The 24969-nt window shown below is 42.2% G+C and overlaps 1 protein-coding gene across 3 annotated transcripts; it reads left to right on the top strand.

Annotated features, from left to right (window-relative positions):
- Position 1: 1 nt before the first annotated feature.
- arv1 (ARV1 homolog, fatty acid homeostasis modulator) lies at positions 2–22299 on the top strand. Of its 3 annotated transcripts, none has more exons than XM_073051599.1 (5): positions 2–293; positions 9246–9365; positions 10046–10199; positions 14593–14679; positions 21804–22299. In XM_073051599.1, exons 1-5 carry the CDS (start codon positions 105–107, stop codon positions 21908–21910), a joined length of 657 nt encoding a protein of 218 aa, XP_072907700.1. In that variant the 5' UTR covers positions 2–104; the 3' UTR covers positions 21911–22299. The 3 variants fall into 3 exon arrangements, with proteins under 3 accessions (XP_072907700.1, XP_072907699.1, XP_072907701.1); XM_073051598.1 differs by having other exon boundaries at positions 12–293; positions 14455–14679; XM_073051600.1 differs by having other exon boundaries at positions 16–293; positions 9018–9365; positions 14455–14679.
- The last annotated feature ends 2670 nt before the right edge of the window (positions 22300–24969 follow it).

The raw sequence follows: 24969 nt of genomic DNA, 5'->3' as shown, positions 1-24969 counted from the left end.
GGTAACCGGCGAGGTTGGAGGAGCGCTGCGCACGCTGGGAGTTGTCGTTCGCATTGGGATCGTGAAAGAGGCGCAATCCCACCAAGTGGACCACATCTTCCGTGATGCTTCGCGGTGCAATGCCTGCCGTCTGTCAGCTCGCTTTGGCGCGCACCGGTAACCTGGCAGCGGGTGTTGGGGCCTCGCCGCCGTTGGATGCTATGGTGGCGCCGTATCGGTGTGTGGAGTGCAACGAGGAGGCGATGGAGCTGCACAGGGATTACAGCCACGGTATCATCAAGATCACCATTTGTGTGAGTGTAGATAAGCGAGAGGAAGGTCCCCTCGCCGTCACCACTACCCGCACTTCTCCCTCGTTAACCACACTGCAACATCTCGACCAAAAAACTGAGTTTCGTGCCTCCAAACACCCATTTGCTCAGAACCTCCGACTTCCTTTCCTGTTCGCACCTTCTGTGCTCCTCTACGGCCATTTTATTTCCTCAGTGCATTACTTTCCTGTCATATAACTCTCCAATTTATTAACTTTCATTTATAGAGAAATCAGTTTTGGCTAAGCGTCTACTGCCAATACAGGTAAATGAACATTGAAAATCTCAAATAAAAATAAAATGCTCAAGGCAGGCGGCATCCGTAAGAAGAGAAGCGGAATTAACGTTTTAGCTCAACCTGAAACTAACTCAGTTGCTCTTCTCACAGATATCGGCTGACCCGCTGAACATCTGCAGCATTATCTGTTTTTATGCGTTCACAGCAAATAATCAGGTCATTAAGTCTCATGGGGTGTCAAACACCTAGAGTTGCAATATCAAAATAAAGAGCTGTCCATTCAGGATTAGGTAGGGACAGATTTCATCACCAGAAAGAAAAATTATGCAATTCAAGACCCAAGAATTCTGTGAAGGGTTAGTTCTTAGTATATTAAAGACAGATGAATACATCTTATGCACTCCTATTTGTTGTCAAAAGAGTTATTTCTTGGCGAAGCAGTGATTTAGTTGTCTTTCTTATGATTTGATATTTGTAGATACTGTAATCTGTAGTGTTCTTTAATTTTTGCAAACCAAGTGCAGATTTAGTGAATGATTTATGTTTGGGATATCTGCATACCTTAATGTTCTGCGTGATCTGCATACCTCTATGTTCTATGTGCGCAAGTGTGACCTGCAGCTCAGCTGCTCCTTTCATTCTACATCTAATTCCCACTCTAATCTCTTTTTCCTCAGTCTCCTGTGCAGTATCAATGAAGTTTATCACAAGTTTGAGAAACAAGTGCTGTATTCTGAATTGACACCATAAGGGTATCAGAGAGGTTGAGGGTTTCTTGAAATGCAAATTTTGGGAGTTGCTAACCCCACAGACAGAAAGAAATCAGCACTGTGGACAGATAAGCTACCCAGAAGAGTAGGAAAAGCAGAAATGAAAAGAGTTTGTTTTGCTCTCCAAGTCACTCTGTGTATCTGAGTCTGCTGGGGCAGATTAAAGGAATGCAGTCCAAATGGTAGCACTAGTAGAAAAAAAACTAATCGTAAAGCAGGGACAATTAAAGAATATATAATCATAGGGCAGCACTTTAGCACAGTGGTAAGCACAATACTCTACAGCACCACTTGTCAGATTAGGGTTCAATTCCTGTCACTCTCTATAAGGAGTTTGTATGTTCTTGTGACTGCATGGGTTTCCTCCAGCTGCTCCAGTTTCTTCCCACATTCCAAAGATGTACGAGTTGTGGGCATGCTTTGTTGTTGCCAGAAGTGTGATGACACTTGCAAGCTGCATCCAAACATTTCAGACTGTGTTGGTCATTGACACAAAACAACACATTACACTGTGTGTTTCAGTATACGAATAAAGCTAATCTTTAGTTTTCATTACTTCAGAGACAGACAGCTTCTTTAATAATGATTATGAACCCTGCACTTCTTTGATAAAAACACAGAACAGGTATTGAGGTCATGCAGTCTGACTTTCAGCAGCCCGGAAGCTATTTAAAAATAAGGACGTGAAGATAAAATTCTCGGGATTATTCCCAGTCCAACATGTCAGTAAGTATGGATAAGGACAATGCAGTGTTTCAGGTATGGTTTTTAGATTCATGGGCCATTGGGGCCCAATGTGGGGCTTAAAGCATCTATTCAAAAGGGGCAGGTTGAATTTCAGCAGGACTGGGATCAATGTGCTTGTGGGGTTGGTGAAATGTTAAGCTAAATTGACTGGGGAATACCCATAACACTCAGAAATGGAACAAGGTGCTGAGAAGAGTTATAATTTTTGATTGTACTAGAAAAGGAAGTAGACCAATTTTAGAAACAAGCATGCTCCAAAGAAATACATGTGTTACGTATTCAGGCAACAATAAATATATATGAGTTAGGCAAGGGTTTTTATAACAAATAACACGTTTATTGAACACTGAAAACAAACCCCCCAAAAGTAAACAAACACTAACGTAACCGGAAAACAGCTGCTGTGCGGCAGTTTCACAGTTCTTAAAGCGATATTGCAAAAAACAGTTGTTTAAAGCGGTATGCCGAAAGTTCAAAATGCTCACAGTCCATTTAAAAGGAGAGACTTTTTTGGGTGATTTAAATTCTCTTCCACATCGTTGTCCTTCGATCCCCGGTGTCGAACTCTTCCCACGTAGAATTTTATAAAACGTAACGGTTTAAAGGCACTGACCTCTTCTTCCACACTCTGCTATCCCAGCAGAGATTAACACGAGAACAGTCAACGAAATCCTTCCGAATGAGGATCACACAAGGTCGAACCCAATCCACCGTTGAAAATCGATTCTCCTTGATCTTTAACTTCTGAACTCCGATATTCACTCTCCACTAGCAGTATTGTAAGAAACTGCTGGCAATGACCTTTTAAACTTTAGGCATTAGATAAAACTTCATTTTCCAACTAAACTGCGTCATCACATTAAACCACGCAGTGGCATGAAGTCAACTTGGCAAATCCAGCCACGAACTGCCCCACCTGACAGGGTGGGGTCCTCCTCTTATACCCTGTAAAAAAAAAACCGTCACATGACCTCTACTGGCGGGAAAATGACGTCACTCCACCATCACAAGACCATTACCTCAAGTCCAGTATAACTTCAACCCCAGTCACGTGACAAGGGTACCACTGTCATGTGTCACGAGTACGTAACACATGAAGTACAATGATTAACTTATCCTGCATGTTGGTGTGAATAAGGATGGTGAGTGATAAGCATACAAAGTTTTGATTAAATGTGTGTTAGTGGATGGCTTAGAAATGGTGAGCCGTGGCACTTACTGTACACAGAAAGTGTTCAGAAAAGATAAGGAAGGGAGAAAAGCACAGTTGGCTGGATGTACTGATGACTGAAAACATTGTAATACTGAGAAACTATGATTTCCTTGAAGGAGCAAAGACAGAATCTATCCACTGAGAGCTGACTAGCAAAAAGGGGATGGGTACATCTGCAATATTCTTTTGGCCGCCAAGTAATGAGAAGGAAATAAGGGAGCAAATCTGCAGGGAAATTAGAAATGTGCAAGAGCTATAGACCACAGATATTAGCGGGATTCAATGATCAAAAATATCGATTTGGAATAATATGAAGTAAAGGTGAAGGGGTATTCTGAAGTGTTATCCTGTGCTTAGCCGGAAAAGAGGTATTGTTAGATTAGATTCAGGTATATGAAGTACGCCATGTGTCAGTGGGAGAACTGCCTTGGGTAGGTCTAATTATTATCAATATTAGGAATAGAGCAGAGCAAGAAGCAGTCCAATGTAAGATTCTATTTTTAATGTAATGCGAGGAAATCTAACCACTTTAAAATGGTTCCTAAGATTGATAGCTTAAAACATAATACAACAGTGGATGCAATTTAAGGAGGGGATATTTTGGTTACATATACATAAGAGGTAAAGCGCTAGAGAAACTAATATTATGGATTGTTGGATGAAGAATGACCAAAGAATATATGTATAATACATTAGAGAATCTTGTTTTAAAAAAAAGAACCAGGCTAAATACATAACTTGAGAGGGAAAGTAAAGAGAAAAGGTAGTCTAGGAATAGATAAGAGATTGGAAATGATAAAAGGGCACCCCAAATTCTTCTACATGCGTAGTCAAGGATTGTGGGAGGCAACAAGGAACTTGTTGGGGATAGAGGTGAAGAAATATGCGTGCAGGTGAAATTTTATGGGCAGGATACACTGGTTATGCTAAGAGTGAATAAATCACTTGAACTGACTGGTTGTAGCTTGGGTTGTGAAGTCAGCATGGAGATGACGGAGATCTCCATCTCTGATGGAGATTGGAGCATCATCCTAAATCTTCCCTAAACAAAGGAGGTATCAATGTTTTGGAAAGTGGAAAATGTACAAAGCCTATAGGATATACTGTAGTTTGAGTTAAACAAACAGAGCCAGCCCAAGTTTGTAAAAGACAGATCTAATTGATTTGGTTTCATAAAGAGAATGCAATGTTGTCTAAATCAAATTAAAGAAACTATCTGAGGACAACTTTTGATCTCTTCCTCTTTAACTATGTGCATCCCATTCAGTATTTACATGAAGCACAAGAAGTAAGAACTTGTATAGGCATTGGGATTTCTTCTGGGGAAGGTATGACCTGTACAAAAGGGACAGATTACACCTGAACCTGGTGGGGTGGGGGGGGGGGGCGCAATAACCTTGCAGGCAGATTTGCAAGAACTGTTGGAGAGGGTTTGAACTATCTTGGCAGGGGGATAGGAAACTGGGTGTTTGATAAAGTATGTAAAAGGTCAACATTGTCATTAAACATAGCAGCCTGTTTTTTCTGCAAGAAACCTTGATGATCAACAGATGTGCTAATTTTGCTATTCAATGCTGAGCAATATTCTCGAAGTTAGCCATCTAGTGTTTCAGGGTACTTGTCTCTTTGTACAGACATGCACATAGATAGGACCGTTCTAGCCTGTTCTGTGTATGTGAGCCATTATGCCTATTCTGTAATTTGTCTCTCGATTCTGTCTTGCACATAGATGTCTGGCTCCAGCTTGTCTTGTGTGGGGTATCTGAACAACTATATCTATTCTGTAAGAGGAACTGTCAGTTAGTTGGTGGACTGAGCAGGAACAGTCACAGACTGTTCCTGTTTGAGCAACTAACTGAAATGCCCCGGAGGCTTTGAATAAATAGTTTGTACTTATACAGTCTCTGAGTGACTTTATCTGGATTCGACTTCCACAGTTAGGGCTGGGATGGGGCTGTTGGTATACAAGAAAAGGCAGTGTGTTGTGAGACTGTCAGGAAGGACAGGCAGATGATAGGGCAAAATTGCAGTTAGTGGAATGAGTTTCTGTATAACGGACAAAATCAAGGGTGGTGAATACAGGTCTGAAGGTGTTATATTTGAATGCATGCAGTACACATATGCTGGATGATCTTGTAGTGCAGTTAGAGATTGGCAGGTATTATGTTGTGAGCATCACTGAGTCGTGGCTGAAAGAAGATTATAGTTAGAAACTTAATATCTAAGGATGCACATTGTATCAAAAAGACAGGCAGGTAGGCAGAGGAGGTGGGGTGGTAAGAAATAAAATCAAATCCTTAGAGTGACATAAGATCAGAAGGTGTAGAATTGTTGATGGTAGAGTTAAGAAACTGCAAGAGTAAAAAGACCCTAATGGGAGTTATATACAAGCCACTGAACAGTGGCCGGGATGTGAGCTTGTGGTGACCCACTTTCCAGCGCACTCGAACCGGCTCACAAAATGGCATGCACCGGCAGAGAGGCCAGCCCCAAAATTCCCGCCCGTGGAGGGCGGAAACGGGAAGGCTTAAAAGCGAGGCCACGAAGTTTGAATAAATCTTCTACGCAACTGCAACTCACCGTCTGCAAGTCGTTATTCCAGCGCTGTGTGTAGCACTCCTCTACAAGCTACAAATTACAATGGGAGATAGAAAATACATGTAAAAAGGGCAATGTTATGATAGACAAGGGGGATTTTGGTATGCAGGTAAATTTGGAAAATCAGGTTTGTGCTGATTTTGAATCCCAAGAGAGAGAATTTGTAGAATGCCTACAAGATAGCTTTTTTGGGCAGCTTGTGGTTGAGCCCACTAGAAGATTAGCTATTCTGGAGTGGGTGTTGTGTAATGAACCGGATTTGATGAGGGGCATTTAGGTATAAAGAAAACCCTTCTGAGGCAGTGATCATAACATGATAGAATTCACTCTGCTATTTGAGAAGGAGAAGCTAAAGTCAGATATATCATTGCATTGGAGTAAAGGGAATTACAGAGGCTGTTTTGTCTGGGGAGGGGAGTGGGGGTTGATGATCAGGATGCCGTTCTTTTTTTGAATGGGGTGTGGTCAGGTTTGATATTTCTCTCTGAACGACTTTCATGTTCTGTCTTTTGTTTCATGGCTATCTGGAGAATACAAATTTCAGACTATAATAAATGTACCTTTGAAACCTTTGAGAGAGGAGCTGACCAAAGTTGACCGGAAGGGGATACTGGCAGGGATGATGGCAGAGCAGCCAAGGCTGGGGTTTCTGGGAGCAATTCAGAAAAGAGGATAGATACATCCCAAACAAGAAGTAACATACTAAAGGCATGATGACACAGCCATGGCCAATGAAAAGTGAAGACCAAATTAAAAGCAAAAGAGAGTGCATAAAATAGAACAAAGATTAGTGGGAAGTTAGCAGATTGGGAAGCTTTTGAAAACCAACAGAAGGCAACTATAAAAGCCATAAGGAGCGAAAGATGAAATATGAAGCTAAGTTAGCCAATAATATCAAAGGAGATACTAACACATTAGATATATAAAGAGCAAAAGAGGTGAGAGTAGGTATTGGACAGCTGGAGAGGCAGTAATGGGGAACAAGGAAATGATGGACAAACTGAATAAGTATGTTTAATCTGTTTTCACTAGAAAACACTAGCAGTATACCAGATGTTCGAGAGTGTCAGGGGACATAAGTGAGTGAAGTTAACATTACTAGGGAGAAGGTGCTTGGGAAACTGAAAGGTCTGAAGGTAGATAAATCACCTGAACCAGATGGACTACACCTGAAGGTTCTGAAATAGGTAGCTGAAGAGAATGTGGAGGTGTTAGTAATGATCTTTCAAGAATTATTAGATTCTGGAATGGTTCCATGGACTGGAAAATTGCAGATGTCACTCCGCTCTTCAAGAAGGGAGAGGAGACAAAAAGAAGGAAATTATAGGCCTGTTAGCCTGACCTAAATGGATGGGAAGATAGTGAAGTCGATTGTTAAGGATGAGGTTTCAGGGTACTTGATAAAATGAACTGTAGTCAGCATGGATCTTGCTTGACAAATCTTGGAATTTCTAGCGGAAATAACAATCAGGATGGACAAAGGAGAATCGGTGGTACTTGGATTTGGCCTCTAGCAAGGTGCCACACATGAGGCTACTTAGCAAGGTAAGAGCTCATAGTTAGATGACAAAGCAGGCACAGACCAGATGGTTTAGTTCCCTAACCCTCTGAGCCACAGAGCTAGACTCAGTGCCAGAGGCACGGCTGCTATTGCTTCCCCCAGGTAGGTTATTCCCCGCTCCCCCAACAGTACTCAAAATGGAGTACTTACTGTTGAAGGGGATGACCACAGGGGTGCTCTCCACTATCTGACATTTTCCCTTACCTCTCCTGACAGACGACACCCATTTATCTGTCTCCTGTAACCTTGGGGTGACTACCTCCTTTAAATCCTGTCTTTCACCTCTTCACTTTCCCGAACATGCCAAAGGTCATCAAGCTGCAGCTCCAGTTTCCCAACATGGTCTCTAAGGAGCTGCATATAGGTAGGTTTGCTGCGTGTCAGAAAGTTAGTAAATAAAGCATAATGCAGGAAAATGTAAGATTATCACTTTGGAAGAAAGATTGAAAAACAAATTGTTACTTAAATGGAATGATGCTACAAAATGTTGCAATTCAAAGATATCTAGGAGTTCTAAACAAGAAGTTTACATGCTGTGCCAGCTTGCTATGGGGGGGGGGGGGGTAATTGAAATTCACCTTTATTGCAAGAGGTGTGGACTGTAGAAATTAAGGAAGTAAATGCAAGTTTCTGGGGTTCTAGAGAGCCAAAGGCTGCAGTACTGCAAGCAGTTTTGGTTTTCATATTTAAGGAAGAATGTTTTTGTCTTGGCAACATAGAGAAGGTTCACTAGGTTTACTCCTGGAATGAAGGCATTGGTTCTGAAGAAAGCTTGAGCAGGTTGGATACGTTCTCATTGGAATATACAGTAGAAGAATGAGAGGTGATCTTATTGAAACAAAAGGTTGAGAATAATTGACAGTATGTTCTCTCTAGTCGGGTTGTCTAAAACAAACAGGCATAGTTTCAGAGTAAAGTGTTGCATATTTCAGATTGAGACTAGAAGAAACTACTCTGGGTTGTGAACCTTGACCCAATGGAAGGAGTAAGAATCCACTTAAGGCAGATACTGATCAACGTTAAAACCACACAATAAATGATGTTATAAGGAATACAAAAGCAATATACTGCATAAATCTGAATAAAACTAGACACTATTGGAAATACTTGGCAATGCAGACAACATCTGAAAAGAACAATAATGTTTCAGATTGATGGCTATTCATCATAACTGGGATGTTCGAAATACAGCAACATTTAAAGAGGATAGAAGCTAGTGAGGGTGGCTTATTCTCTTGGCTTTTTACCCTTTGAAAGGGTGAAAACCTGGAGAATAGCCCAACTGGTGAGGTATTTGCTGAAAGAGAGTGGTAAGCAGAAAAAATAAAAGCTAAAGCAGTCTACCCAGCCCCTCAAGCGTGCCCTGTAATTCAGCAGAATTGTGGCAATGTATGCTGGCTTCAACACCCTTCTGTTCCAGTTTCTCCCCTTCTCTTCAGTTCCTCAATCTCTCTCCACTATGCATATATCTAATCTGGTCTCCACCATCACTGTGGCAGAGAATCCCAATGTTCCACTACCCTCTGAGAAGACATTTCACCATGCCTGAGTTTTAAATGATTGTCCCCTTACTTTGCAGCTATGTCCCTGGTCCATGACTCCCCCACCAGCGAGTAACAAAATACCAGGTTAATGAGTAACTAAAGGTCTGTTTGATTGTGATGTTTTTCTTCATTAAAGTTTAATGCTATAGCTTCAGCATCACTAGTGTTCATGACATGAAGTTCCTCCACAAATATTGCCTAGAAGTTTGAATCTAATGGGGAAATTGATGGTTAATAGTGCTAAAATGTATTTTCCCTTGCAGAGATCATGCCAGAAACCAGTTGATAAATATGTTGAATATGACCCAGTGATTATTCTCATTGACGCGATCTTGTGTAAAGTTCAAGCTTATAGGCATATAATCCTCAATTCCAACATTAATGTAAGTATTTTAAACTGCCAAGTTACATTGCTGTGATTAGCTTGGTAATTATAGGAAAAAAAGGGGGGGGGAGAATCTCTGGTGATTGACATTTTTTTGTAAAGTGTAACTGCATCATTTTTACTGTTACCGGTGACACCAAGTAGAGAGATCATAGCATTGCAGATGTCTTAATTGACTAATATTCCAGAGGGTGAGAATCTGATGACTTCACCATAGATGCTGAAGAATTTAATTTTAGATTATTAAATAAAACTGAAATTTAAAAGTGTGTATTAGTTGGGAAAGCAGACAGATAATTCTCAAAATATATCTGTTCATTCTTGTTCTCTTGGAAATGAGCTATGGTTGCTAAATACAACTCCAAATCCACAGCAATCTCATTACTCTTAAATACACTCTAAATACCTTTCTCAAAGGCAGTAATGGATGTGCACAAGTGCCAGCCTTCCAAACATCATCTTCATCTTGTGAATTAATATTTCCTTGTTAAAAAACCAACATTTTGTATCCTCTCCACTCCTCCACAGTTTTAGATCTTTGAATAATGGTGGGTGGTGAAGGAGATGAGGTGAGTGGGTGGTTTATATAATTTTGTTTTACCAGAAGCACCTTTCACACACAAGGTATGTCGATGAGCTGTTTTATAAAACTCATTGAGTTTTACACTTTTCTTTCAGATTCACTGGAAGCTGTGCATTTTCTGTTTGTTATGTGAAGCATATCTTAGGTGGTCACAGCTACAGGATTCACAGCAAACAGTTGATCCAATCGATATAATACGTTATGCCAAAGAATGGGACTTCTATCTGATGTTTGGATTGGCTAGTTTGGGTAAGGTCACATTATTATTTATTGGGTTGATGGGGGCGTGGAACCATGTTAGTTAATTCTGCGTCATACTAGTTGAAGGTCCTATTTACACCTCTGAGCCAACATGATGTGGTTTTGTCCTTGTTTAATTTCGTTTAAGTAAAATGTCAAACCAAAAGTTTGTCTCTCCACATTTCATAATTTGCATTCTTTACCTGTGTCCAGCTAGAAAGATATAGCAACAGACTGTGATTGTTACAAACCTGAAATCCAGATCATCTACCCATCTTGACCATGTGGCAGGGAAAACTATAATAATTGAAAAAAAATTACTGCAATGTACTTATAATTTAAAGTAATATTTTGCCTTGGAAAAATGGTGAATTATCTAAATCTTGAATTAATCAATTTGCTTAAAAATTTAAATTGATTATGTTACATAAATTCAAATAATAAATCACTATCTAAAAGTTATACCATATATACAATAATTTATCATGTTGATTTCTATTGAACCCAGTGATTAATCTACATGCCCTTCTATCTTATTTCTGGAGCTTCACAAGCATCAACTTCTGATGCTTGACATTGACCTTGCCCTACTTCTCATCTTCATGCTGTCGAACTCAACACTGGTAAAGATCAAATTTTAACGTGTGCGCTTTAGCTTCAAATTACTACTTGCTTGCCACTAATTTCAACTCTCTTCTTGTCTGAGGCAGGTAGACAGCAGACGCTCGAGCACACATCCATGCCATCTATTCTTATCTGTGTAACATTCCCCAATATCACCTTGCTTCAGCTCATCTGCTGCTGGAAAGTTTGTGTATCATCCTAATGCAGGATCTCAACTCACTGAGTTCCTCAAGCAGTTTGTATTTTTTTAAAATGTTGCTCCATATTTCTGCAATCTCCTGTGCCTCTTAAAGCAACCTATGTTGCTTTCAAACATAAATTATCCAATGCTGTTCTGGCCGACCTCTTAACTAGAAACTTCGATAAACTTAACATGTACAAACAAGCTGGATGAACTCAGCAGGTCAGGTAGCACCCGTTGAAATGAGCAGTCAACGTTTTGGGCCGAGACCCTTCATTAGGACTGAAGAAGGAGGGGGCAGGGGCCTTATAAAGAAGGTGTGGGGAGGGGGGAAGGTGCCAGGTGAAAAACCAATCAGAGGAAAGATCAAGGGGTGGGGGAGGAGATAGGCAGGAGAGGAGAAGAAGGAATGTAAGGGGAAAGCCCTATGGGTAGTAGAAGAAAGCAGAATCGAGAAAGGTGATAGGCAGCTAGAAGAGGAGACAGAGTGAAGGTGGGATGGGGGAAGTGAGAGGGAGGGAATTACTGGAAGTTGGAGAATTCGATGTTCATACCAAGGGGCTGGAGACTACCCAGACGGTATAGGAGATGTTGTTCCTCCAACTGAAGTTTGGCCTCATCATGGCAGTAGAGGAGGCCAGGTATGGACATATCCGAATGGGAATGTGAAGCAGAGTTGAAGTGGGTGGCAACCAGGAGGTGTCTGTTGTGGAGGTGCTCGACGAAGCGGTCCCCAATCTGCGTCAGGTTCTCGCTGATGTAGAGGAGGCCGCACCGAGAACACCGGATGCAATAGATGACCCCAGCAGACTCACAAGTGAAGTGTTGCCTCACCTGGAAGGACTGTTTGGGGCCCTGAATGGTGGTAAGAGAGGAGGTGTAGGGACAGGTGTAGCACTTACGCTTGCAGGGATAAGTACCAGATGGGAGATCTGTGGGGAGGGACGTGTGGACCAGACAGTTGCGGAGGGAACGATCCCTGCAAAAAGCAGAGAGGGGTAGAGTGGGAAAGATGTGCTTAATGGTGGGGTCCTGTTGAAGGTGGTGGAAGTTGCGGAGGATAATATGCTGGATCCGGAGGCTGGTGGGGTGGTAGGTGAACTTAGATAAACTTAGTCATTCAAAACTCTGTTGCTTTTATCCAAACTTGCATTTGACCTCATGCTTGCTGATTTATGGTGGCTCCCAATATGGCAGTGCTGGCCAGTGATGCAGTGGGTTCTGCACCGGACTTCAAGGCAAGTGGTTCAGGGTTTGAAACCGGTCAGCTCCTTGCGTGCTTTCCGTCTGTGCTGGGTCAAGAGTCAAGCTAGCAACTCGGCTTTGTAAAAAACAAAAATGCTAAAAAAATGGCAAGGTTGGCACCCGATGCACGTCAAGGCACGGAAACAATATGGTAATCAGTAAATGTTAATATCTCATCTTTTTGTACAAAATCCCTGTATGACTCCCTTTCTCCATATCCTGTAGCCTCCTTCAGATCTGCAATCTTCTCCAGCTCCACAGCTATTTGCCTTGCTCCAATTTTGGCCTTGGTAGCGATCATAATTGTTCTACAGTTGGTGGCTGTTCTTCAGCTCTATAGGCCATAGATGCCTGAAGCTCTCAACTGATTTTCCTGTGTTTTAAGACTCTCTTTAACCATGCTTTTGATTGTATATTTGTTTTTGCAGCTTGTTAATAGTTTTTAGTTGATACATTTTATGAATTAGCTTGGGATGTATACTCAGTGGTTACTTTATTAGGTTCGCCTGCTCGCTAATGCAAATATCTAATCAGTAAAATCAAACAGCAGCAAGTCAGTGCATAAAAGCATGCAGACATGGTCAAGAGGACCAAGCAGAATAGGGAAGAAGTGTGATCTAAGTGACTTGACCGTGGAATGATTCTTGGTGCCAGACAGAGTCGTTTGAGTATCTCAGAAATTGTCGATTTGCTAGGATTTTCAAGCACCAGTCTCTAGAGTAGTGTTTCCCAACCTTTTTTTTTTAGCTCAATACCTCCAAAGGCACCTTCATACTTGCCAGTGCCCCTCTTAGGCACAATATACTTCCTGGGCCCCCAGAGTGTAAAAATGTGTCTACCTGATAAAGGGTCTTGGCCCAAAATGTCAACTGTTCTCAACTGTACTCTTTTCCAAAGATGCTGCTTGACCTGCTAAGTTCCTTCAGCATTTTGTGCATGTTGCTTGGATTTCCAGCATCTGCAGATTTTCTCTTGTTTGAAACCAGCTTGGCAACTTGTTGTATATGGTGCTCCATCTGTTGCCCAAGAAATTGTGTTCCTAATGGGAATATTTTATCCTCAGTATACATTTTGAGCTTAACCTAGATTGATTCACCATTAATATTAATTCTTAATTTTTAACAAAAGAGAATCTCTTCATAAACATTTTCATTTTTGATTAACCGTTCATAGCAATGCCTTATTGTCTTGCACAGTTAACTCATAAAGCTGTATCCCAAATTCTGAGTTTTGTAGCTCTGTGCACAGTTGATACTCAGTGCCTTCACTCATTTTGTCAATACGACGAGCTACAGAGATTACTCAGAGGAATTGCTTTTAAAATACTGGTATCTATTTTGAGAACAATGGTGAGCACTTCTGAGACAGCAGACATTATTAATCTTTCACCATTTGTATGAAAATTTTCCACATATCAAGAAATCCTTGGGGTCGGCAGGTTCACCGATTGGCTGTATTTCACCGTTTGTTTCTGGACAGCGCAGTATTGTTGCACAACCTGTTTTCCAATTGATCTGTAGAGAAAGTTGAAAGGGTGTATTTGACTTGCCAACCATTAAGTTGCATAAACTCGTTTCGTGCCGCAAATCAAGGGCATCCTGCTTGCTAATTATCCCTGATAGTGTCAGTTTGGTCAGATGAGATTTCCAAGTTTCAGATGCGTTTTGACGACAATTATCCAATGTCTCATCCTTTTTTTTTGGAAGTGCCTACTCTACTAACAGTCAGTCAGGTCTCATGCCTCAAGTTAGGGTGCCGCTTACTGGCCCCCTGATGACTTCTATTTCCCCTAATGCCCCCTAGGACATGTAACTGCCCCCATTGGGAATCATTGCTCATGAGCTTACAGAGGATGGTGTGAAAAGCAGCAGTCACCAGTGAGCGGCAGCTCTGTGGGCAAAAACGAGAGAGGTTAGAGGAGAATGGCCAGGCTGATTCAAGCTGATAGGAAGGTAACAGTAACTCAAATAACCACGCATTTCAATTGTGATGTGCAGAAGAGCATCTCTGAATGCACAACACGTTAAACATTGAAGTGGATAGTCTACAGTAGCAGAAGGCTGCACCAGATTCCACTCCATAAAGTGGCCACTGAGTTTATTACTAAGGTCAAGATGTAGTTTGTATGAATTTACTTTCTTTTGTAAAGGAAATGTCACTTACTAGAGTAAACATGGGTAATATGCTTTAATGTTTCTTGGTCTCTTTTATTAGAGCTAACGGCATTCCTGAGTGGGGTGTTTTTCTTCCTATGCTTAACAAAGCATGATTTCATCCAGAAAAAATCAAATCTCTACATGCTGCTAATAGCCATATTATTATCTGGTTACGGGAAACTTCTTGTGATTCCAGTTATAATTTGGGAACATGACGACTCACCTCTGTACATTAACCTCATCAATTTCTTTGTTCTGGCATCCAACGCACAAGCTGTCAGAGGTAACCTTTTGACAATATTAGATTCACTGTTTCAAAGTTTATAGCTCTTCATGTTAACCATGTTTTATTTGTTAAGAGACTGTACAATGACTGTTTAAACAAATTAATACAAACTATATTCTGGCATGGTAAAAGATATTAAACTCTAGCGTTTACTGTTTGCAAATGAAGTTGACATTTGATGTGAATGGACATGGAGGAGAATGAGAAGAAAACAAAATCAACACCCATATTGATGATGCCCCCTTCCATTCCATAAAAATCATTGAATTCAAGTTAATCAAAGAGTCCACCCACCTCAGACATTCTCTCCCTGCTTCCACGATAACAAAGCCTGAAAGTACAAACCAATGTAGTCAAGGACAACTTCCATCCTGCTGTGATAGGACAATTGAACAGTCCTCTTGTCTGATAAGATGGGCTCATTAACTTACACCTACCTCATTTATGGCTTGTACCTTATTGTCTACCTGCACTACACTATCTCTGTAATTCTCTTTATTCTGCATTGTATTATTGTTTTCCCTTGTACTAACTCAATGCACTGTGATGAAATGATCTGTATATGGTATGCAACACAAAAGTTGCCTCACTGTACCATGGTACATGTGATAATAGTAAATCAATTTACAAATTGGGTGAATTGAGCTGTGTTTCAGCCTTGATTTTATTAAATGGAGAAAGCTGCGGGGATGCTTCAGCCTTCTGCTGCTTTCTTCTAGTCGGAGGTGTTTACAGATCTGTTTCAAATTCTTTTTGTAATAACTGCAAATCTCTATACATCATTTTATAGTTTGCCTTTTTTACTGAATTTTATATAGTTGTGCTTTTTATGTTTTTCTTCCATGTTAGTACAGACTTAATGACAGTTTTCTGAGTTTTTAAAAACAAAGTATTGGAGTTCAAGTCCCTTCACATAGGTCTGAGAACACAACATTGGGAACATGTTTCCTACCTGTAGTGTGTCCAATCCCTTAATAATCCTATATGTTTCAATCAAATCCCCTCTCATCCTTCTAAATTCCAGTGTTTTCAAGGCCAGTCGCTCCAATCTTTCAACATATGACAGTCCTGCCTTCCCAGTAATTAACCTTGTGAACCTACAAGGTGAACACTCCCTCAATAGCAAGAATGTCCTTCCTCAAATTTGGCGTCCAAAACTGAACACAATACTCCAGGTGTAGTTTCACCATGGCCCTGTACAACTGCAGAAGGACCTCTTTGCTCCTATACAACTCCCCTTGTTATGAAGGCCAACATGCCATTAGCTTTCTTCATTGCCTGTTGTACCTGTATGCTTACTTTCAGTGACTGATGAACAAGGACACCTAGATCTCGTTGTACTTCCCCTTTTCCTAACTTGACACCATTCAGATAGTAACCTGCCTTCCTGTTCTTGCCACCAAAGTGGATAACTTCACATTTATCCGCATTAAACTGCATCTGCCCACTCACCCAACCTGTCCAAGTCACCCTGCATTCTCCTAACATCCTCCTCATATTTCACACTGCCACCCAGCTTTGTGTCATTTTGCAAATTTGCTAATGTTACTTTTAATCCCTTCATCTAAATCATTAATGTATATTGCAAATAGCTGCGGTCCCAGCCCCGAGCCTTGTGATACCCCACTAGTCACTGCCTGCCATTTTGAAAAGGACCCGTTAATCCCTACTCTTTGTTCCCTGTCTGCCAACCAATTTTCTATCCATGTTAGTACCCTACCCCCAATACCATGTGCTCTAATTTTGCCCACTAATCTCCTATGTGGGACCTTATCAAAGGCTTTCTGGAAGTCCAGGTACACTACATCCACTGGCTCTCCCTTGTCCATTTTCATAGTTACATCCTCAAAATATTCCAGAAGATTTGTCAAACATGATTTCCCCTTCATAAATCCATGCTGACTCGGACTGATCCTGTTACTGCTATCCAAATGTGCCGCTATTTCATCTTTTATAATTGGCTCTAGCATCTTCCCCACCACTGATGTCAGGCTGACTGTTCTATAATTCTCAGTTTTCTCTCTTCCTCCTTTCTTAAAAAGTGGGATAACATTAGCTATCCTCCAATCCTCAGGAGCTGATCCTGAATCTATAAGACATTGGAAAATGATTACTGATGCACCCACGATTTCTAGAGCCACCTCCTTAAGCACCCTGGGATGCAGACCATCAGGGCATGGGGATTTATCAGCCTTCAGTCCCATCAGTCTACCCAACACCATTTTCTGCCTAATGTGAATTTCCTTCAGTTCCTCCGTTACCCGAGGTCCGCTGGCCACTATTACATCTGGGAGATTGTCTGTGTCTTCCCTAGTGAAGACAAATCCAAAGTACCTGTTCAGTTCATCAGCCATTTCCTTGTTCCCCATAATAAATTCACCCGTTTCTGCCTTCAAGGGCCCAACTTTGGTCTTAACTAATTTTTTCCTCTTCACATACTTAACGAAGCTTTTACTATCCTCATTTATATTCTTGGCTAGCTTACCTTCGTACCTCATCTTTTCTTCCCGTATTGCCTTTTTAGTAATCTTCTGTTGCTCTTTAAAAGTTTCCCAGTCCTCTGGCTTCTCGCTCACCTTTGCTATGTTATACTTCTTCTCTTTTATTTTTATACTGTCCTTGACTTCCCTTGTCAGCCACGGTCACCCCCTACTCCCCTTAGAATGTTTCTTCCTCTTTGGAATAAACTGATCCTGCACCTTCTTTATTATTCCCAGAAATACCTGCCATTGTTGTTCCACTGTCATCCCTGCTCGGGTATCCTTCCAGTCAACTTTGGCTAGTTCTTCCCTCATGGCTCCATAGTCCCCTTTGTTCAACTGTAAAACTGACACTTCCCATTTTCCCTTCTCCCTCTCAAATTGTAGATTAAAAGTTATCATTTTATGGTCACTACCTCCTAATGGTTCCTTTATCTCGAGTTCCTTTATCTAATCCGGTTCATTACACAACACTAGATCCAGAATTGCCTTCTCCCTGGTAGGCTCCAGTACAAGCTGCTCTAAGAATCCATCTCGGAGGCACTCCACAAACTCCCTTTCTTGGGGTCCAGTACCAACCTGATTTTCCAAGTCTACCTGCATGTTGAAATACCCTATTATAACCGGAACATTACCTTTGCGACATGCTAATTTTAGCTCTCGATTCAACTTGCACCCTATATCCAGGCTAATATTTGGGGGCCTGGAGATAACTCCCGCACATCTGCTCTCACCCCATCCGCCCGCCACCCCACTCGGGATAGGGTTCCCCTTGTCGTCACCTACCACCCCACCAGCCTCCGGGTCCAACATATAATTCTCCGTAACTTCCGCCACCTCCAATGAGATCCCACTACCAAGCACATTTTTCCCTCCTCCCCCTTTCTGCTTTCCGCAGGGATCGGTCCCTATGCGACTCCCTTGTCCATTTGTCTCCTCCCATCTCTTCCCACCGATCTCCCTCCTGGCACTTATCCTTGTAAGCGGAACAAGTGCTACACCTGCCCTTACACTTCCTCCCTCACCACCATTCAGGGCCCCAGACAGTCCTTCCAGGTGAGGCAACACTTCACCTGTGAGTCAGCTGGTGTGGTATACTGCGTCTGATACTCCTGGCCTTTTATACATCGGTAAGACCTGACACAGACTGGGAGACCGTTTCGCTGAACACGTATGCTCTGTCCACCAGAGAAAGCAGGATCTGCCAGTGGCCACACATTTTAATTCCAGGTCCCATTCCCATTCTGATATGTCTATCAATGGCCTCCTCTACTGTCAAGATGAAGCCACACTCAGGTTGGAGGAACAACACCTTATATTCCGTCTGGGTAGCCTCCAACCTGATGGCATGAACATTGACTTCTCTAACATCTGTTAATGCCCCTCCTCCCCTTCTTACCCCATCCCTGATTTATTTATTCCCCCCCTCCTTTTTTTTTCCTCTGTCTGCCCATCACTCTTTGTCTCCCTCTGGTGCTCCCCCCCCCCCTTTTCTTTCTGCCTAGGCCTCCCATCCCATGATTCTTTCCCTTCTCCAGCTCTGTATCCGTTTTGCCAATCACCTTTCCAGCTTTTAGCTTCACCCCACCCCCTCCTGTCTTCCCCTATCATTTTCAATTTCCCCCCCCCCACCCCCACTTTCAAATCTCTTACTATCTTTTCTTTCAGTTAGTCCTGATGAAGGGTCTCGGCCCAAAACGGCGACAGTACTTCTTCCTATAGATGTTGCCTGGCCTGCTGCGTTCCCCCAGCATTTTGTGTGTTCTCATTAATGTTCAAATGAATATTTATCCAACAACCTGTCTTTTGAAGAAAAGTTGGACAGAGTAGGAGCTGTTAGAATTTAGAAAAAAGAGAGAGAAGTTCAATGAAATATATAAGGCCCTGTGGGTCTTGGCTGGGTTATTATGGTGAAGCTGCGGAACCTAGTAGAATCTTCGTTGGTTATGTGGAACAGTCTGTGCTCCAAACCTATACTGGTACTGCTCCCCAACTTTTCCTTTGCTACATTGATGACTACATTGGTGCTGCTTCCTGCACCCATGCTGAGCTCGTCAATTTAATCGACTTTGCCTGTAAGTTCCACCCAGCCCTCAAATTCACTTGGTCCATCTCCCCTTTCTCGATCTCTCAGTCTCCATCTCTGGAGACAGACTGTCCACTGACATCTTCTATAAACTCACTGACTCTCATAACTACCTCAATTATACCTCTTCCCACCCTGCCACATGCAAAAATGCTATTCCCTATTCCTAGTTCCTCTGTCTCCGCTGCATCTGCTCCCAGGATGAGACTTTCCGTTCCAGGACATCTCAAATGTCCTCTTTCTTTAAGGATCATGGTTTCCCTGTTGCCGTCATCAATGATGCCCTCACCCACATCTCCTCCATTTCCTGTACTTCTGCCCTCACCCCATCCTCCCGTCACCACAACAAGAACAGAGTTCCCCTTGTCCTACCACCCCACCAGCCTTCGGATCCAGCACATTATCCTCCGCAACTTCCACCACCTTCAACAGGACCCCACCGCTAAGCACATCTTTCCCACCCTACCCCTTTCCGCTTTCTGCAAGGATCATTCCCTCCGCGACTCCCTGGTCCACATGTCTCTCCCTACGGATCTCCCACCTGGCACTTATCCCTGCAAGCGTAAGTGCTACACCTGTCCCTACACCTCCTCCCTTACCACCATTCAGGGCCCCAAACAGTCCTTCCAGGTGAGGCAATACTTCACTTGTGAGTCTGTTGGGGTCATCTATTGCATCCGGTGCTCCCGGTGCGGCCTTCTCTACATAGGTGAGACCCAATGCAGATTGGGGGACTGCTTCGTCAAGCACCTCCGCTCTGTCTGCCACAACAGACAGGAACTCCCGGTTGCCACCCACTTCAACTCTGCTTCACATTCCCATTTGGATATGTCCGTACATGGCCTCCTCCACTGCCATGATGAGGCCAAACTCAGGTTGGAGGAGCAACACCTCATATACCATCTGGGTAGTCTCCAGCCCCTAGGCATGAACATTGAATTCTCCAACTTCTGGTAATTCCCTTCTCCCATCCGTTTCCCTCTGCCTCCTCCTCTAGCTGCCAATCACCTCCCTCATGGTTCCGCCTCCTTCTACTACCCATAGTGCTTTCCCCTTAGTGGTTTTTCACGTGGCACCTACCAGCCTTCTCCTTCCCACCCTCCCCCCACATTCTTTATAGGGCCCCTGGCCCCACCCTCTTCAGTCCTGACGAAGGGTCTCGGCCCGAAACATTGACTGTTCATTTCCACGGGTGCTGCCTGACCTGCTGAGTTCCTCCAGCATGTTGTGCGTGTTGCTTTGACCCCAGCATCTGCAGAGTATTTTCTGTTTACGAGAACCTGGAACTAGTAGTCTCCATGTAGAAAGGTGGATATCCATTTCTGACAAAAGGGTAATGCACTTTTGAATTTCTTTAAAGACCTATGGAAGCAGTATATTATCGGGGGTGAAATATTTACATAGGTAGAAAAGAATGCAGAGTTGAAGTTTCAATCAGATTAGCTGTGGTCTTAATGATGGAGCAGGTTCAAGTGGCTAAGTGACACAATAACTTTCTCAATTTCTTCATTGCTACTTATGAGATCTAGATATGCACAAATTGGCTGCTGCATTTTCTTGTTACAACAGTAACTTTTCAGCTATACTATAGTCGCCTCACTATAGGAAGGATGTGGAAACCATAGAAAGGGTGCAGAGGAGATTTACAAGGATGTTGCCTGGATTGAGGAGCATGCCTTATGATAATAGATTGAGTGACTTTTTTCCTTGGTGCAACGGAGGATGAGAGGTGACTTGATAGAGGTGTTTTAAGGTGATGAGAGGCATTGATCATATGGATAGAAACTTAGAAAACCTGCAGTACAATACATGCCCTTCGGCCCACAAAGCTGTGCCGAACATGTCCCTACCTTAGAAATTACTAGGCTTACCTATAGCCCTCTAATTTTCTAAGTTCCATGTACCTACCCAAAAGTCTCTTAAAAGACCGTATCGTATCCGATAGAGGCTTTTCCCAGGGCTGAAATGACTAGCACGAGAAGGCACAGTTTTAAGGTGCTTGGAAGTAGGTACAGAGGAGATGTCAGGTAAGTTTTTTACACAGAGAGTGCTGAGTTTGTGGAATGGGCTGCCGGCAACGGTGGTGGAGGCAGATATGAGAGGGTCTTTTAAGAGACTCCTGGACAGGTACATGGAGCTCAGAAAAATAGAGGGCTGTTTGTAACCCTAGATAATTTCTAAGGTAAGGGCATGTTCAGCACAGCTTTGTAGGCCGAATGGCCTGTATTGTGCTGTAGGTTTTCTATGTTCCTATAAAGTACTTTGGTATGTCACTAGATTACTACTTTTTAAGTAATTCTTTGTTTTCTCCTATCATCATCCTGTCATCACAATCTTTTTTTACTTTCTGCACTATTACTGAGTTGAGACTCCAAACTCTAAACAGTAATAATATATAGAACTTCCACAAATTATTAAAAGTGCTGACTGTTTAAGTACTCAAGGTCCAATAAAATATATATTACATAATGTAACAAACAAATAATGTTTTATTTCTAAGTGTACTATTTTCTTATAAGCATTGAGCACTTGCTTTGGTTTGATTCTTCTTGCAGTTGTGTTGAATAGTAGCAGGAGGTTTGCATTGTCTGTCATTACTGTTGGATGGATGGCAGAGCGTTTTACAGCCTACATCTTTCAGCATCTCGAATGGAGTACGTAGAAGATTCAGAACACTAGGCTGGAATAAAAGCCCTGGTCAGTCTGAGAAAAGTTTTATTCTTACTGCTGATGCGCATTGAACAGTGGAGATTGGTTAACATCAGACATGGAAAGCAGAAGGAAGGAAGTAAATTTTTTTAAAATGTTCAATTTTGCAGAAAGAAGTTTGTATTTAAATTAAATTATCCATCCAACTGTACCACTGTTGGAAAGAATCACATTCAGTAATGTGTAGCAATACTATTTTTGTCTTGCACAATGGGTTAATCAAATTCTAAAATATGTAGTAATTTTATAAATTACTGGCCAAATTTGTACTAAAATAAATACATTATTAGTTTGGCAATCTATTGCTTAATTTTAACTAATAAAAATGATTTAAATTTTGAATAGTTTTTCTATTTTCTATTTTGGGAAGTATTATTAGTTGTTCAGAAAATTCACTACAGAAATAAAGTAGCACTTTATTTTGACATCTGTATCTTAAGGACATTCATGAAAATGATTCTAGGATTCAATGGTTTGTCATATGAAGAGCATTTGATGGCTCTGGGTCTGTATTCATTAGAATTTAGAAGAATAACAGATGCCCTAATTGAAACGTACTGAACGGTGAGTGACCTTGATGGAGTGGATGTGGAGGGGATGTTTCCTATGGTGGGGGAGTGTAAAACCAGAGGGCACAGCCTCAAAATAGAGAAGCGTCCTTTTAGAACAGAGGTGAGGAGACATTTCTTTAGCCAGAGGATGGTGAATCTGTGGAATTCGTTGTCACAGGCAGCTGTGGAGGTCCAGACTTTGTGTATATTTAAGGCAAAGGTTCATAGATTCTTGATTGATCAGGGCATAAAGGGATACGAGGAGAAGGCAGGAGATTGGGGATGAGAGGAAAACTGGATCAGTCATGATCAGACTCGCTGGGCCAAATGGCCTAATTCTGCTCTTATATCTTATTGTCACAACAGTCATAGTCATACAGCATGGAAACAGGTCCTTCAGCCCAACATCCAAACCAACCAAGATTTCCATCTAAGCTACTATTAGCCATATCCCTTCAAACCTTTCCTATCCAAGTACTTGCCCAAATGTTCTTCATTGTGCCTGCTTCAACCACTTCCTCTGGTAGCTTGTTCCATGTATGTACCATCTTCTGTGTAGAAGAATGACCTCTTGGATTCCTATTCAATATATCTCCACTGCCCTTAAACACAGAGATCTGGGAGTACAAATGCACAAATTGCTGGAAGCAGCCATGCTAATAGTGTGATGAAGGAGGCATTTAGCATGACCCTGTGATCTGCTTCGGAGGCCAACGTCAGAGCATCTTTCAACCCTTGCAAGTTGTAACTTATCTGTTGCCACAATAGTGCTACAGCAGATGCTCTCTTACTGGCCCTCCACTCTCCACTCAGCCTTGGATGACCTGGTCAACAGTAATAGTTATGTCAGGCCACTGTTTATTAACTACTGCTCAGCATTCAACACAATCATACTCTCAGTTCTAACCAACAAGCTCTAAAACATGGTCCTCTGTACCTCCCTCTGCAATCTGGATCCTTGACTTCCTCACCCGGAGACCATAGTCTGTGCAGATCAGGAGTAACATCTCCTCACTGAAAATCACCACAGGTGCACCACAGGGATGTGTGCTTAGCCCACTGCACTATTCTCATGATCATATTGCAACATATTGATGCAATTACTAAGAAGGCATGACAGCAGCTATATTTCAATAGAGCTTGAGGAGGCTTGGTGTATCACCAATGACACAAATTGCAACAGATATACCGTGGAGGATATTCTGACTGGTTGCATCACTGACTGGTATGGAGGGACCACCACACAGAATTGGAAAAAACTGAAGAAAGTTGTGAACTTTCCATGCACACACACAAAATGCTGGAGGAACTTTGCAGGCCAGGAAGCATCTATGGAAAAGAGTAAATGTTTCGTGCCAAGACTCTTCTCGCTACCTCGTTGCTACCATTAAGGAGGTGGTAGTACAGGAGCCCGAAGACACAGACAATCAATGTTTCAAAAACATCTTCTTCCCCTCTTGTCAGATTTCTGATTGGACAGTGAACCCATGAATAGTACCTCACAATTTTTGCCACTCTTTTTGCACTACTTATTTAATTTAATATGTGTGTGTATATATTTATAAATTTATAGTTTTTCAGTATTATGTATTGCAATGTAGTAGTAGGCAGCCATCGATCCCAGTGGATCACGGGTTTGCGCTTCTGGTGGACTGTGTCCTGTCCAGGGCACGTCTGGGCAGACAGAGTTGAAGAACCAGCTGTTGCCCATGCAGCAGGTTCCCCTTCTCCACGTCACTGATGTAGTCCAAGGGAAGAGCAAGCACCGATACAGCTTGGCACCAGCAATGTACTAATGCCAGAAAGCAACAGATTCACAACAAATGTCAGTGATATTAAATCTGATTCTTAAAACTGCTGGCCTTCATCTGTCAGAGCATTGAGCTCTGGAGGGCAGACAAATGTCCGTCCCTCTATTCTAACATTATGCGCTCTGGTTCTAGACTCCCCCATTATAGGAAACATCCTTTTCACATCCACTCATCTAGGCCTTTTAACATTCAATACATTTCAATGAGATCCGCTCTCGTTCTTCTAAATTCCAGCAAATACAGGCCCAGAGTCTTTCATACCCAGAATCAGTTTTGTAAATCTCCTTTGAACCCTCTGCAATGTAGAAGAGAATTAGGAGAGAGAGTTATGAAGCTTCCAAGAGCAAGTGAAATTGGCAATCGCCTCTGATCTGGGCCAACGTTTCTGTGATGGGCAGCACCTAATTAATTAGTTTGTTTATTTTGGCTTTTTTCTTAAAGATGTGCTAGGTGCCATCAATTTCATTGCCTACCGCTGCACCCCTGCATGCTTTGCGGCCCGGTATCGGTCCACGGCCTGGAGGTTGGGGACCACTGCCATAAGAAACATCCTCTCCACATCCACCCTATCTAGTCCTTTCAACATTTGGTAGGTTTCAATGAGATTCACCCCTACATTCTTCTAAATTCCAGTGAGTACAGGCCCAAAG

The sequence above is a fragment of the Hemitrygon akajei genome, chromosome 7, assembly GCF_048418815.1.
Source record: "Hemitrygon akajei chromosome 7, sHemAka1.3, whole genome shotgun sequence".
Lineage (NCBI taxonomy): Eukaryota > Metazoa > Chordata > Chondrichthyes > Myliobatiformes > Dasyatidae > Hemitrygon > Hemitrygon akajei.
Note: the sequence above shows the minus strand (reverse complement) of the source record. Positions and strands in the feature narration are given on the sequence as shown.

Excerpts from the sequence above, each read along its gene's own strand:
- arv1 (XM_073051598.1), top strand. The coding sequence starts at position 105 with ATGCTTCGCGGTGCAATGCCTGCCGTCTGTCAGCTCGCTTTGGCGCGC. Across the intron at positions 9,366-10,045 it reads TCCTCAATTCCAACATTAAT|ATTCACTGGAAGCTGTGCAT; the intron begins GTAAGTATTTTA and ends CTTTTCTTTCAG. Across the intron at positions 10,200-14,454 it reads GTTTGGATTGGCTAGTTTGG|AGCTAACGGCATTCCTGAGT; the intron begins GTAAGGTCACAT and ends CTCTTTTATTAG.